At 44.0% G+C, this 14028-nt stretch overlaps 1 protein-coding gene across 3 annotated transcripts in view; it reads right to left on the bottom strand.

The window, feature by feature from the left end:
* Positions 1-13209, bottom strand: part of LOC142924116 (vesicle transport through interaction with t-SNAREs homolog 1A-like) — a 45885-nt gene extending 32676 nt beyond the window's left edge. For 2 of the 3 annotated variants that reach the window (XM_076065680.1, XM_076065682.1), the window contains exons 1-4: positions 11959-13209; positions 10418-10476; positions 8257-8400; positions 7117-7206 (exon numbers count right to left, since the gene is read on the bottom strand). In XM_076065680.1, the coding sequence (XP_075921795.1) occupies positions 7117-7206; positions 8257-8400; positions 10418-10476; positions 11959-12049 (384 nt within the window). In that variant the 5' untranslated portion in view covers positions 12050-13209. The remainder of the gene's footprint in view (positions 1-7116; positions 7207-8256; positions 8401-10417; positions 10477-11958) is intronic. The other variant, XM_076065683.1, reaches the window with a different exon arrangement.
* Positions 13210-14028: the final 819 nt, after the last annotated feature.

Genomic DNA, 14028 nt, shown 5'->3' with positions numbered 1-14028 from the left:
AAATAACACATTTATCGAATAAAAAAATCGTGACACACCCCCCCCCCCCCCGGAATAATAATGTCAAGTCGTCGAATCGTGTCAGGGGTGAAGGGGGGAGGCTAATCATTACGGTGCCTAATGAAGAGCCAAATTGGCAGGTATGATGATTACACTGTGGTCGCTAATCACAAGTTAAGACGACTTAATGTGCACGATCAGGAGGGCAATTTTTTTTTTTAGCACTATTAAACTGCCGTTAAATTTCATAATGGGATTCTCTCTGCCGGACGAAGCCCTCACATTCTTTATTCAAGACTTAACAATCGCGGGAAAGGCAAACAAAAAAAAGCAGCGGCGCAATATAAACTTTTCTTAAAACTATTCCTGCACGGATATCTCACAAGTTTTTTTCTCACTTTTTTTGCCATGGAGTTCAATTTCATATTTCACGTCAGCGCCCCCCCCCCCCCAAAAAAAAAAAAGCTGCATTGAAAAACCTGCAAGCTTAGCATGAATGCAATGCTATTAAATCGCACACAAATGCTTCGCCATTGTTGCACGTAGATTAAGTCACCGAATGAACAACGCGCATTTTTTTAAGGCAGGAAAGCTGTGACCCACTCCCTTAACAGGGCTGCTGCCTTGCACCACTAACTAACGTGGGCAAGAGGTCTCATCGCGAGCGGTAATGTTGCTCTGTCGGTAGCCGCTCCAGCCTGCTCTCAGCACTTCACCGGCATCAAAATGGTGCACGGGATGCCAGATTTCCTGCGGTAACTGCGCTAACGATGCTCCACAACTGTGCCTTCACAAAGTGGAGTGTTAACAATGCTTTCAAGCTCAGACCGCACGAAGCCAAAAACGCTAACCTCGCTTCGGGGGCAGATGTCGTGGGCTAATGAGCCCCTGTGGAGTCTATTGATAAAAAAAAAAAACCTATTGACAGAAATGCATTTCATTTAGGATTTTTACATTGCGTATAAATAGGCTGGGAATGGCTGGTTATTATTCCTGCCTTCAAAGGCGGCGTGATTGCAGGGAATCATTATGACCTAAAATAGCGAGCGGCCTAATCCCTGGCGGTATAGAGGTGGAGGCTGGCCGGCTGATCTCCGGGGCCTCCCGGCCGCGATTTATGCAGGAGAAAGACTTCAAAGTACGCGCCCGTCGATGACACATTCAGTGGGCGAGCGCACTGGTCGATGGAAGGGCAACGGGAGCCATGCTTTGTACAGCCTCCCCATTCCGCTTTCAATTACATCTCTGGAATCTGTGCAGCGCTAATCTGTCAAGCACTTTTAACAGTCGATACGGCACCACATACCACAGCACACAGTGCTACAGGCCACTAAAGAAAACAAATATTGTGTTGTAATTCACTTGCCATGCAGTAAATTAAAGTGCAAAAATACTATAAACTGTATACAGATATCACGTAAAAAATTTAAGTGATGCCTAATCGATGGGCAAAATACTGTTCTCCTGAGCTTGTATATTTACCAGTTTCTCTATTGCTCAACTAGCTGATGATCACATATGGGTGTGATCAACGACAGTGAGCTGTGACAGCCTAACTACTCAGGCTAGAGTGGCACTCACAGATAAGGGTCAGGGCCTTAATGAACTTGCGAAGCATTGTTAAGTTTGACAACTTTTTTGGCACGGAGACATTCCCTCCACCCCCCCCCCCCCCCCAGAACAATGACGTGGCTCCAGTAAAGGTCACGCACCGCACCACGGTTAACGCACGCACCTGGCTAGTGTAGCACAGCTGGTACAGAATTATTATTGATTCATTGCCTTTTTCCTCCCCATAGCATTTACTTGAACCTCAGCATTTTACCAGACTCATGCGAATGCCTGTAGATGAATCTTGTGCTCCCTCTCAGCCAATGTCACCCGTCTCAAACTGTCAACACCACCACCGCCACCCCCCCCCCCACTTACCACAATTTTCTACCAGTCTGTTTCAAGATCCCACACAATTAAAGATCCCACGCGATTAAACCAATTGGGGGATGCTTATGTTATTGTATTCTTACCATATTCGATATTACCTAAGTCATGTGTTCTAATTTGACACAGCTTTGTACACACGACCTCTGAGTTGGTTATGTTTTAGGGTCGCACTCGGTGAATAACCGATGCATTTCTTCACTTGTTGGCCCAGTTTCCACTTTAATCACACCTCTTAGAATGCAGATATCACCTTGTTTACTTACCTGGCCCGGAAAATGTACTTCAATTGAGCGAGTGTCCCACTAGTAACTCGAGACCACTTGGGAAGTTCCACAAATTCAAATGCAGACTTCAGAAACTTTAAAGAGGTAGGTAATCATTGGTATAATCGTGAAGTGGCTTTTTGTTTGGGCTTGTCAACCAATTAGGACTATGATACCAATAGTAATGATGTGTCCACCTCTATTTATTAGGGAGAAATACTCTAAATTGCAGCGTTTTCCGATGTACCAAGACAAACTGACGTTTTCATTCATACTGCGGAAGCAATTGTATATTCGGTTTCATGTATATCAAGCCATTGACTTATTTCTACACATAAGCCATACTTTCTAAAACTAAATTACCTTCAAAATGATACCTCATGTATTATCAGGATGTATTAATGGGAAGACGTTGGACTGTGAGTTTGTCTAATTTGTAGAACTCAGCCTCTTGATAATTATAGTTGGTTACTTTACTTAGTTAAATACAATTAACCGTTGAGCAACATAGCCTATTTAATGTTGCAGACGAATTTCACCACTAGTAAAGCGGCTGTGAGAGAAGAAATAGATGGGTTACATGCCAAATTAGTTTCAATTATTTACAATCTTAGCTCAAGCCACTGCTGGAGGATGCCCTCCCCAACTTATGTCATTCATCGTGGGGGTTTGTCTGACGATGATCCAGTGTCGGTTGGTCAAGGATGGAAGGAGAGCTATTGAACAGCAATTCAGATACCACTCGCCACTGATGTTAGCCGAAGTTGCCGGTCTCATAGCGCGTTGCTCTAACCACCGCATCGCCGCGCCCGTCGGAAATAGAAGTTGTGAATATTAATTTACAAACCACCAAATGACAGTCCACATTGCAACTAGCATTGTCAGTATGATGTGTGTCGACAAGCCAAGTTGTGGGTTTTAAACCTTATGCCAAAGGAATTAAGTGGTTTTGTAATCTATTCCCCTAGTGATGCTACACACGACTTTAGCTACAATGCAGGTCTTGAATAATTGAACTGTAAGTTGCAAATATGGAGGAAAAAGACCCACGACGCCTTGTTGTGTTATAAAATTAGTAGCAGCCCCATGCTTTGTGTATTTGGTGTTAAAAAGTCTATGCTCAGAAAACAAACTATGAAGTGCATGTTTAGACAAACAGGCACATATCATGCAACTTGTTTAAATCATAATTACTGCTTTCCAAAGTAGCATTGTTAATGTACTATCGAGGCAAATAACCCGTAACAAGACATAACATTAATTGCAAAGACATAACATTTACCATGAATATAAAACATTCAAATCTGCGCAAAACACATTATGGATAAAAAAAATAAAACCTTCAAAATATGCTTTATTCGGGTGCCAAAATATTTTTCAAGGATTTCGAAATACCAGAAGAGAAAAAAACATACGAGTCAACTGAGTTTGATAAAAAATAATGACTCATGTTGCATACACAGGTTTTACTGGGAGTGTTTCAAGTTCGAGAGTTGCTCAGCCTATGGCACGCATATCCGAAGTGGAATGCCATCCTTCAGGTGCCGCAAAACATTGTTGTTTTTCACAATCCAATACCGAGCAAAGCCACGTACAGTACACTGCATATTTGACCGTCGCATATCTGCCTTCATCGATTAAATGCCCATACCCAGTACAATATTTGTGCATGGTGTCATTTGCTATAAATGTTCACAAATCTGACCTTTCGACACACCGACCTACTACACCTCTATTTCCCAGCGAGTCAGATGCGCGACATTGCTCATGCCACAACAAGGTAGCACTTCAAACAGCACCTTTTAGGACTTCAATAATATTGTGGGTGATTGTTTTTAATAGAGTTTGATAACCTGTTGCTAAAACATGTCAACCAGGAGTTGTCCAGTCCTTCTCTCATGAACGTGCGGCAAAAGCACAATGACTGTTCTCTAATTATAGAAAAATGCGCTATCTAGAACTCCATGAGCATCGTGGGGAGAAATCCACAGATATTAATGTTTAATACTAGGTTTTTTAGTCATTTCAGTACATTGTACTGTACTCCTTTTTTATTCAAACATTCCAATGAATTTCTCAAACACTGGGTTAACGAAAAGTGACATGGTGGGAAATAACTTTGCGGGGCTCAAGATAACAAGTGGTGCATAATCTTATTGTGAACAGCGCAGGGAATTGTAATGGAACAAGTCATTACATTGCATTCTATCATCGGATAATCTGTCTAGAATTTATTTTAGCAGGGCCTCTGCACAGCTTTCTTTTCTTTGACAATATTTAGATGAACACAAGGTAGTGGCTGGGTTGAATTTATTGGCACGTACTGTGTACGTTGGCCTCTGAGTCCAGTGTGTAGCAGAAGAATGAAGTAAATTATGTCCTGATGGGAGAATTCCCACCTCTAAGGCACAAAATAATCAATGCCATATCACGGGAAGAAGGATATTTCACAAGACGGAAAGAGGGGAGAACTTTATAGAGTAAATACATTGGCTTGAGTTGTGTATTAATTATTATGCAACCATATTATTGGTTCTTTCGGTAAAGTCACGTAGAAGGGGAAAAATAAAATAAAAATATAAAACAATAAAAGTATAAAACAATAAAATGTTTTATATTTTTATTATTTTATTGTTTCCCTTCTACGTGACTTTACCGAAAGAACCAAGAATATGAATCCCTGCAGTCACTAAAGCTTTAAATCGAAATATTATGCAACCGATGAAAAAATCAGGACTCTTAACGTGACTCAAACACAGAGGACGATCCAATGAAAACCAGGACAGGTGGGAACCCCACTTGATAAAATGACCAACATTTTCACAATCTAAGCAACAGAAAGCATGTTCCTTGGTCCCAACCTTTTCTCCAGATGTTATTTGTTAATTAGAGGTCCAAGCATGACTTCCAAAAACATGTTAATTGATGCATTATGTAGGAAAGTAAAATGTACTACTGGGGCCTATGCAAACTATCACGCCTCGCTGAATCGTTCACCGTGCTGTGGATCTTGAGTCATATGTTTGCATTGTACAAATTAATTTAAAAATAAACACCTGCAATGAAAATGAAGCCATAAGTAAAACGTAATTCCCTTTGCAGTACTAATCCAATATTGTTACTATAGAACAGAGTAGTGTTTTGTTTGTGAAAATTTTTTTGGAGCTTTGGGAAATGTTTGACTCTTTCATGAACCAGCCACTGCCAAACGCTGAGAAAGTGAAATTAAGTGAACTGATCATCCCCATGCGCACGTGTCTGGAAATGTTCCAAATGATGCAAAAATGTGTTGTAAAATGCCATAGGCGCTAACAACATCAGCATAATTGAATTTAAGGTGAGATGATTTTAGTAAATTTCATCAGTTGCGGAAATGGAGCAACAAAATCAACTCGTGTTCATGTGCCAGGTGGATTATTACATGGCAGGACTGCGAGAGCTTAGGAATGGATGCCTTCATTCAGCAGTGGATTGATCATGGCTGATGATGAAGATTAGAGTTGTTCTCCACTTATAACACTTTATCGTCCTTCCCAGGCACATCCAATTAGCACGGTTGGCTATGTACGGTGCGAAAGAAGTGCCTCATACATGCATACAAAGCATTCGTGTTTTTTGGGCCAGGTACATTGATGAACTGCTCCCATCTTCGAAAAGGTGATCCAACAACCCCATCACATGGTGGCAGAGTGCGATAGTCATTCGTTGTGGACTGCACGTGACGCTCGTGCCACCGCAGGCAAGATGAAATCCATCTCTCAAGAAGCTCAACGAATTCGTCAATAACACCGTGGCGGCTTTAAAAGGAAAAGATATATAACAGACGACGTTTCTGGGCAAAGGCCATTTTTCGTGGCACGTAAAATCCTCTTCGTGTGTTGTGAAGAAGGGCCATTGCTTGAAACGTCGCTGATTATATATTGTGTCCTATTAAGGCCCCAGCGCTATTGACGATGGTATTGAGGCTTGCTTTTGTTTGTTATCAGTATTTGCGTTGTCAATGCTGAGTAGCAAGTCGCTCCTGCGGTTTGGATATTCCCTTCCACCCGCCCACCGTGCTGTTGACTCCCTGTCCGGAATCAAGCCCAGACTCATTGCTGCCTTCTCATATAAACAGTAAAAAAATAAGTTACAAGGAAACAAGTGTATACATGACTCTCCTTATATACGATCTCCTTGATATGCGTTTGCATTTACACTGCGACCCACATGCTACTTAAACCCAAATTGTATGGTGGTATGTATTGTACTGTGACTACACACGCACAAGTATTCCGCTCTTACTCGGGCATTTTTGTCAATTCATTGCTGGATGAGGGGGGCCCTCCCCCATGCAGTGAACGTCATGGGGGGGGGGGGGGGGTGTGAGCATAGATGTACGGTACGACAATGGATTCAACTCTAATCAAATGTAAAAAAAAAATCAGAAGCGACCTGGCCACAAATGATAGCTCAACGAAGTGGCTTATCAAATGGAAATGTATACTCTAAATGTGAGGGAAAAAACCGGAGGACCCGGAGAAAATGTTCACGGCACCACCGGGAGAGACACGCAAATTCCAAATACACAACAGGCGTCGGGGTTTGGATCGAACACACGACCTCCCGCAAACCAGGCGACGTGGTGAACATCTCACCAACGTGGCGCCACTAATGGCCCTCTGCTGAGCGTCACCGCTTCGCCCCACAACCATCTCCGAACAATCTGGCATGTGTGGTGGCCAGCCACCCATCCATCTATCCATCCGCGCAAGTACGATCCAGCAGCCTCCGATCCCGCTCTAAGCTTTGGAGCTCTGGCGAGATCGGAGGGCATTCCCTGGCGATGTTCTCGCTTAAGCTGTGGCCGCAGTGACCGGACATCGAACCTACAATACACGCGGCAGACAGCACAGTGGATGCGTGGACTTACCAGATTTTCCGACAGGTTGGCCTCTGCACCTTCCTCCAGAACTTCAGCCCATGGCATCACAAGGTCCCTGTAGGAGATCCGGGCCCGCCACTGCCGACCACGGGACGCAGCCGTGAACATCCGATGTGCTGTGTTATTGCGCCCTCTCTTGGTCGGCTTAAGGTAAAGCTCATTAACCCGCGTGTCAATTGTTATAAGGCAGTGGCCGTGCTGGGAAACCAATGAACTTCTTGCACGTACTTGGTAACAAAAAAAAGTCCATCGGCCTATTATTGGCTTCCCAGACCAGCATTATCAAGCAGCATTTTTAATTCAAGCAAACTTGGTTTCGACCTACTGGGTCTCATCAGCAGAGTAGTCAGGATTGGTAAACAAAAGCTGCCGAGTTCCCGTATGTGAGTTTAACACGCAGTCGGCTTTCGCGACCAATATTATCCATAATATAGGTTTTTGGGTTAGATCGCATAAATATCTAACCCAGAAACATCGACCAGATATGCTTTTGCAAAAAGCGCAACACACAAACGACGAGACTCCATTGCTATAAACTATGGGACTCCATTCAACCCACAATGCCCCACGCCACAATACCACACAGCAACGCATATAACGAGTTTGTGTTTCATGTTTGTGTTTTGAAAGCAAAAACATGTTTTAAACGCTTGATGACACGTGCACTGTATCAAAGCAGCATGTGGTATTTCTGAAGGGTTGATGCATTTGAATGTCTGTCTTTGACACTGTACATCATTGTCACAGGGGGTGGGTGGCATGGGCCCTGGTAAAAGGATTGCAATGGGGTCCCCCAGTCCAATTGCCCATCCCCCTCCCTATTTTGTAGCCTGGTACCTGTGTCTTGGAATGTGATGAGATACTATAAAAATCCATTTCAAATCAACCTCAATACGAGTGTACTGATCATACACTATACTGTAATTAACGCTTAAGACTCGTATTGTAAAAGTAATTAGCGCAAGCCATTCCATTTTTTAAATATCATGCGCATAGCATGTATGTCGAACTTCTTTCTCATGTATGAATGTTCAAATTCTTTCGCACCGTACGGAGCCAACACGTGCTAGTCGGAGGTGCATACGTGAATGACAGAGCTCCCAGATTTGCTCATGCGTAACACGCAACGATGCTGGTGGACTCGCGGAGGACGTTGCTCACGTAGTCCTTCTGCAGCTGAGTGACAGCCTCTCCTTTGGTCTTCACGAGCTCCTGGTGACGCTTTCGTCGCTTTGCGTCCATCTCCCACCCAGCCAGGTCCAGCTGCTCCAGCTGTCCAGAGCGTGTCACGGGCGCAATTGGGAAGGGAAAAAAAACACAAAACAATGCAAGAAGCTCCAATGGCTCCGGTCGCTGAACGAAAAAATTATAAGTTCTCGCTGATTATGCACAACAGTGCTTGCCGCAAATGAACCACGATACCTTGCTGGTCTCGACAAGGAGCGTAAAGCCCCCACACGAACTCCGGTCAACCTCGCGGTGGCTTTTGGCTGAGCCATCGAACAAATACGGTCACCGCATCGCGCGCTTACAGATGCACTTCTGCGGCCGTCTGGAACGCTCTTCCTTCAGATAGTAGGAAGCCACTGGAGCTATGCTCTTTTAAATCTAGATCGAATACTGAATTCTTTAAAACTGATTTTTGTCTTCCGTTTGTTGTCCTTCCACCGCACCTCCGATTAGCACAATTGGCTACATACGGCGCGAAAAAAATCTTAAACATACATAAGTAAGCGACAACAGATCCACTGCCTGCCCGCCTGCCTCTCAATGTTTACGATTACAAAGTGCGGATAGCCAGCCGGATGAAAGTGCGCAGATGAAAGGGAGAGGAGGAAGATAGCACAACTACATATTTTTCTCCAAAATATGTCCTTCACTAATCCAGGCACAATAACAGCACTTGTGTGGCGTTTTCAACAAGGTCACTCAGCATAGCTCCTGGAGCAGATGGCAAAAGAAAAACCGAGCACACGCATTTTTCTTCCCCACCAAAAACTCGAACAGCAATGCACCAAGGGAGCCTTCGTTTAGCTGTAGGAGCTGACAGTGCAATGAAATGTGTGCACGAAAACGTGAACACTTTAACACTCACTCGCATGTACTGTCGGGTGCGAAACACATAGGTGCACGGCGCAAATGTTCAACCGAAGATCTTTCGTTAACATTGCCTTGTAGCAGAAAAAAATGTTAGACTAATGGTTGAAACAGTAGCCTATTCAACATTTTTTCTACTATAAGAGTGTTAGTGATGATGCGGTGAGTGTGATTGTGAACATGCATACTTATATTTCAATGCATATGAACATCTTCATTGTCCATGTAACGATATGTGGCTATGGAAATCTAGTGGGTGGAATATTTCAGTACTGTACAGTACTTAAATACTGCTATTTCTAAAATCAATGGGCAATGTCGTTTACAGCAACAGACCCAGTGTTGAATTTTGTATAGCTATGGTACAATTCCCCATGACTTGACATGCTGCAGTAGATTGAAAGAGGGGCTGGACATTTTATACATAAGAGACATTATAGCAACAACAACAAAAAACCCACAATACCATTGTCCAACAGGAAACACTGGTGACAAGTGCGACACCCCCCCCCCCCCCTCATAAAACGTGGTACACATTAACATTCTCAAAAAGCAGCACCGCGTAATTGTCTCAACAACAAACAACAACAGGCCACGAAGAGTACTCCGGCGATAATGGAGCAACGCACTTATGAAGAGCATTTGCATTTGCTGTGCCTTTCTGATCTATCCTATTTCTAACTGAGGAGCAGAAGTGGCATAGATGTATGGCACGAGGTGAATTGTAACATGGCCTACTGTAGTAGCCACGTTATGTCGCTATTGCCCGGCCTTGTAAGCGGTAAAGAGGGACATGGGAAGGCCCGTGTGTTGCTCGATAACATGCCTACGACAACACGGAGCAGGGCTTTCTTTATCAGTGTTTAGTGGCTGATATAATTTGGAAGCCCTTAAAAGCAAGGGCATCAACGCACATTGTGAAATGGAAATCACCTCTTTCCACTTGATGTCACACTTGAAACATCGCTATACTTCATACTCTAAAAAAATATGCATACATATTAAAATGAGGCTTCGCGAACTCTCGTCCTGAGGAGGAAGAGTGGTTAAAATTAAAAGGTAGACTTTAGTAGGATGGGATGATTAATTTTATTTGTATAAAACCTTTTGAAACAAAAATCGGTTTAATCTCACACAGTACGTATATTTTAATTCTGAGCACGATGCTGTCATTAAAAAAATGTAGACTCACCAACTCACGAGCATCTCCTATGTCCTTCTCTATGCTTGCCACCAACTCTTCTTTGTCATCTGTGGCCCAAAACACCACGGTGTCAATAGTTAGGTAAACATCTTTTAAAAAAAAAAACAAATATCATACTCTGAAACAATAATTGCTTGTAAAACATAAAAAAACTCACCACGTTAGTCATCCACACTGTTACAAAATAAATATGTATAGAATCATCAGCTATGATACAGTAGGTGGGTAGACCAGTGGCGTAGTGGCAAATTGGGTTTGATCTCTTGCAGTGGCCGATATAAATGGCTCGTGATATCTGAGCCTATCTTGAACCACTTCTTCACCGACGCACATTAACCAGAACCAGCGCGGAGAAGTATGGTATGGCCAAACATTTATTTGCAATCTGTGACCTCAATGGCAATACCACAGCCCTGGAAGATGTCGAGTTAATTTAAAACAACGGATGTGGGAGCTCATGCCAGATACGTTTTGGTGAACAACGGTTACCTTTTTTCCCCAACATCTGACATTTTAAATATCAGGCAGTGGTCTTGACATAATCACTACTGAAATCAGTCTTCGTCTTACTGTTCTAGTAATCTGACTCAAACATTTTTTGTTAATAGGAATACATGAGTGTTAGATATTTAGTCAATCCACTGATGGTTGAAGGCCCTGCCCATGCCATATTGGTCGCTTGACCATACTTCATCACGCTAATGAGTGCGGAGAGGTGAAGGTTCAGATATCACCCACCACTGATATTAGCGGCGACTAGGAATCGAACTATGGTTGCTGGGTTCAGAGCGCGCAAACCGCTACGTCCACTGCTGCATTGTTATATTTAGCAACTTACAATTCCCACATTTCTTGCCTCTATAAAATATATAATCAGGTTTTTTGTTGTCATGATGGGAACCAACTGAGTCATTGTTTTGGTGGATATATATCACGAAAAATCATGAACATTAAAAACAGGAAAGCAGATTAATTGCTCATTGTAATCTAATGACCGCGCCAGCCAAAGCACTGAATCACAATTGATATTTTTACAGCGTTATTTCATTAATCTTCCATGTCCATACTTCCCTGCATTAAGTCGCGCAGGATAATCGGGACCGTGTAAGCACGGGTCACTGATCCAAATGACGCCTTGTCACCCGAATCACTCGGAATGAGCCCGATCTTGTCTTATCTAGGAAGCTCAGCGGCCCTGAGGTTCGAAGGTGCGCGTATGGGCGAACCACCGAGCACGAGACGCGTGTTGAAAGCTTCTGCTGCTGCTGCTGGACTACGTTGTCAGCAGGGGTACAGTACGGCAAATTAAAAAAAAAAACGCATTTGTTGTTGCCGTACTATGCTCCCCACTTTCCCCAAACCCGCACTGCCCACCGTGAAGTGTGGCCAGTTAACAACATCCCACGGTCATCACTGCGCGTGCGGAGGCTTTCATCCGGCGGTGGATGAGAGGAAGACGGCCGCCGATTGTCAATATTTCGTCGATGCGAGTCCGGGGAGGGGTTCGGGGGTTTTGGTTGAGCCGTCACCTCGCAGGAGACGCGGCAGAAGAGCCACCCTGCACGCCGCTCCGACCAGCAGAGCGTCCACCTCCTGCAGCAGCAAGTCGGCCAGTTCCATCGTGCTCAAACGGTCGCGAAAGTTTAAACGGTCGTGAGCAGTCGGAACAATCTACGTAATAACAATTTATGATTATTATTATAAGTCATCGGTTTGGCTTCAAACGGATGGCAACGAGCGAGACGCGTGACCCCCCACGGGGAAGGAGCACGTGGAGCCACGTGCCGCGAGCGCTCTGCGAGACGCCTTCCACTGCGGAACGGTCAATTGACGAACACCGGTGGAAGATTGGAGGTCATGGAAAATCTTAAGCCGCCGGCCAGGAGCTGTAATGGTCACAATTTGATGAATACACCGGCACGTCGGCGTAACGTATCTGTAAAGGTGAAAACGCGTTCTTGGGTGGTGGAGGGTTGACAATTATTGTGGCACGAAGTTACTGCATGGCCGAACCAAAATGCAAAGAGCCACGAGCTCAGAAATGTACACATTATTTCATCTCCGTATTCTCACCCCGTGGGGGTTTTCTTGCGCTAGATCCACCACCGTGACCTGAAACAGACTTACACAACGCTTTACCCTTTCACGTATTATTACATTGCCCATCGCCATAACCAACGGCCCTCGTCTTCTTCTTATTGATGTGTAGCTTTCGCTACACATCAATAAGAAGTCATCTGACGCGTCGAGACGTCCTGTTGTGTTCAGGACCCCACGGTCTTTCTCAGCGCTTTTGCTCCATCAATCTGTGGCCTGCGCAGTCACTCCGTCTGTTAAATGTGCTCCACCGTATTGCCCGGCCTGGCTGTTCGTCGTTGATCTTATTTGCCACGACTCTCTCCTGCACCATAGCCAGCGTCCAAGAGTCAATGGTGCTTTGGTGTTTGCCGTGATCTGCTCTGGATGTGTGCCCCTTTTTCGTTGTCTCGATACACAAAACACGTCAACGCTGAGAGATTGTTTTTAGGCATGCGGACCCTTTGAATGTATTTGCAAACGAAATGCCTTTCAGATGCGTTACTGCATGTCAATCTGTCGAGTTCCCGCTTGGCGCGTGTCGACACAACGCGTCTTCGCCGACACGCGGCTCTTCCTTTTGAGGAAACACCTTTTCGTACAATGCGGGGCACTTCCGTTATAACGCGGAGCACGGTGCCATTAGGGGCCCTCCATAAATGACGTCACGCGATTTTTGACGATTTTTGACCCCCCCCCCCTTGTCACACAGCGTAACAAAAAGTCAGACACCCCCCCTCAAATAGGACGTCACAAAGCTCTGCCCCCCCTCCAAAAAAAACACATTTCCATTTTGAAAATAAAACATGCTTAAAATCTTGATTTAAAGCTTTCGTGACTGCAGGGATTCATATTCTTGGTTCTTTCGGTAAAGTCACGTAGAAGGGAAACAATAAAATAATAAAAATATAAAACAATAAAATTCTCACGACGTTTCGACTGCAACACAAGCAATCATCATCAGGTGTGAAAACCACAGCAAGAAAATTTGAAAAAAGTGGCGGTTATTTTTAACGTTAGCACCACGGAGAGCGATTTGGCAGTTATTCAGATGGACGAGTCCATCTATGTTCGGAAAAGAGGAGGGGGGAGACGAAAATAATGGATGCGGTCTGAAAGCCACCGTTAGCCTGAACAATCAATTAAGACCCAAAATTTTGATCAAATTCTTCCAATGATTGCTAAGCCAGAATCCATCTTCTCGGTTGAAATTGTCTGTTTGTATATGTGGATAGCCTCATGAACGAATCTCTCATGGTAGCCAGATGGCTTGCAAAGAACCAAGACAGATTCGTTCATGAGGCTATCCACACTATAAAACAAAGTTAATTTTACAATGAATCGCAAACCTAAATGAAGATAATGCAAAGATCAACTCTCGTGCTTTTGTGATGGAGCAATTCATCTATCGCCTGCACGAGCCGATTCAAGCCGGGTACATCCAACTTGGTAATATTAGGTTACAATGGAAAATACACAATTCAGTGTCAAGGCTTGAACCTGGATTGTGAATCCCTGTTTCA

The sequence above is a fragment of the Petromyzon marinus genome, chromosome 8 (genome assembly GCF_048934315.1).
Source record: "Petromyzon marinus isolate PM22_M1 ecotype Great Lakes invasive population chromosome 8, UKy_Petmar_22M1.pri1.0, whole genome shotgun sequence".
NCBI lineage: Eukaryota > Metazoa > Chordata > Hyperoartia > Petromyzontiformes > Petromyzontidae > Petromyzon > Petromyzon marinus.
Note: the sequence above shows the minus strand (reverse complement) of the source record. Positions and strands in the feature narration are given on the sequence as shown.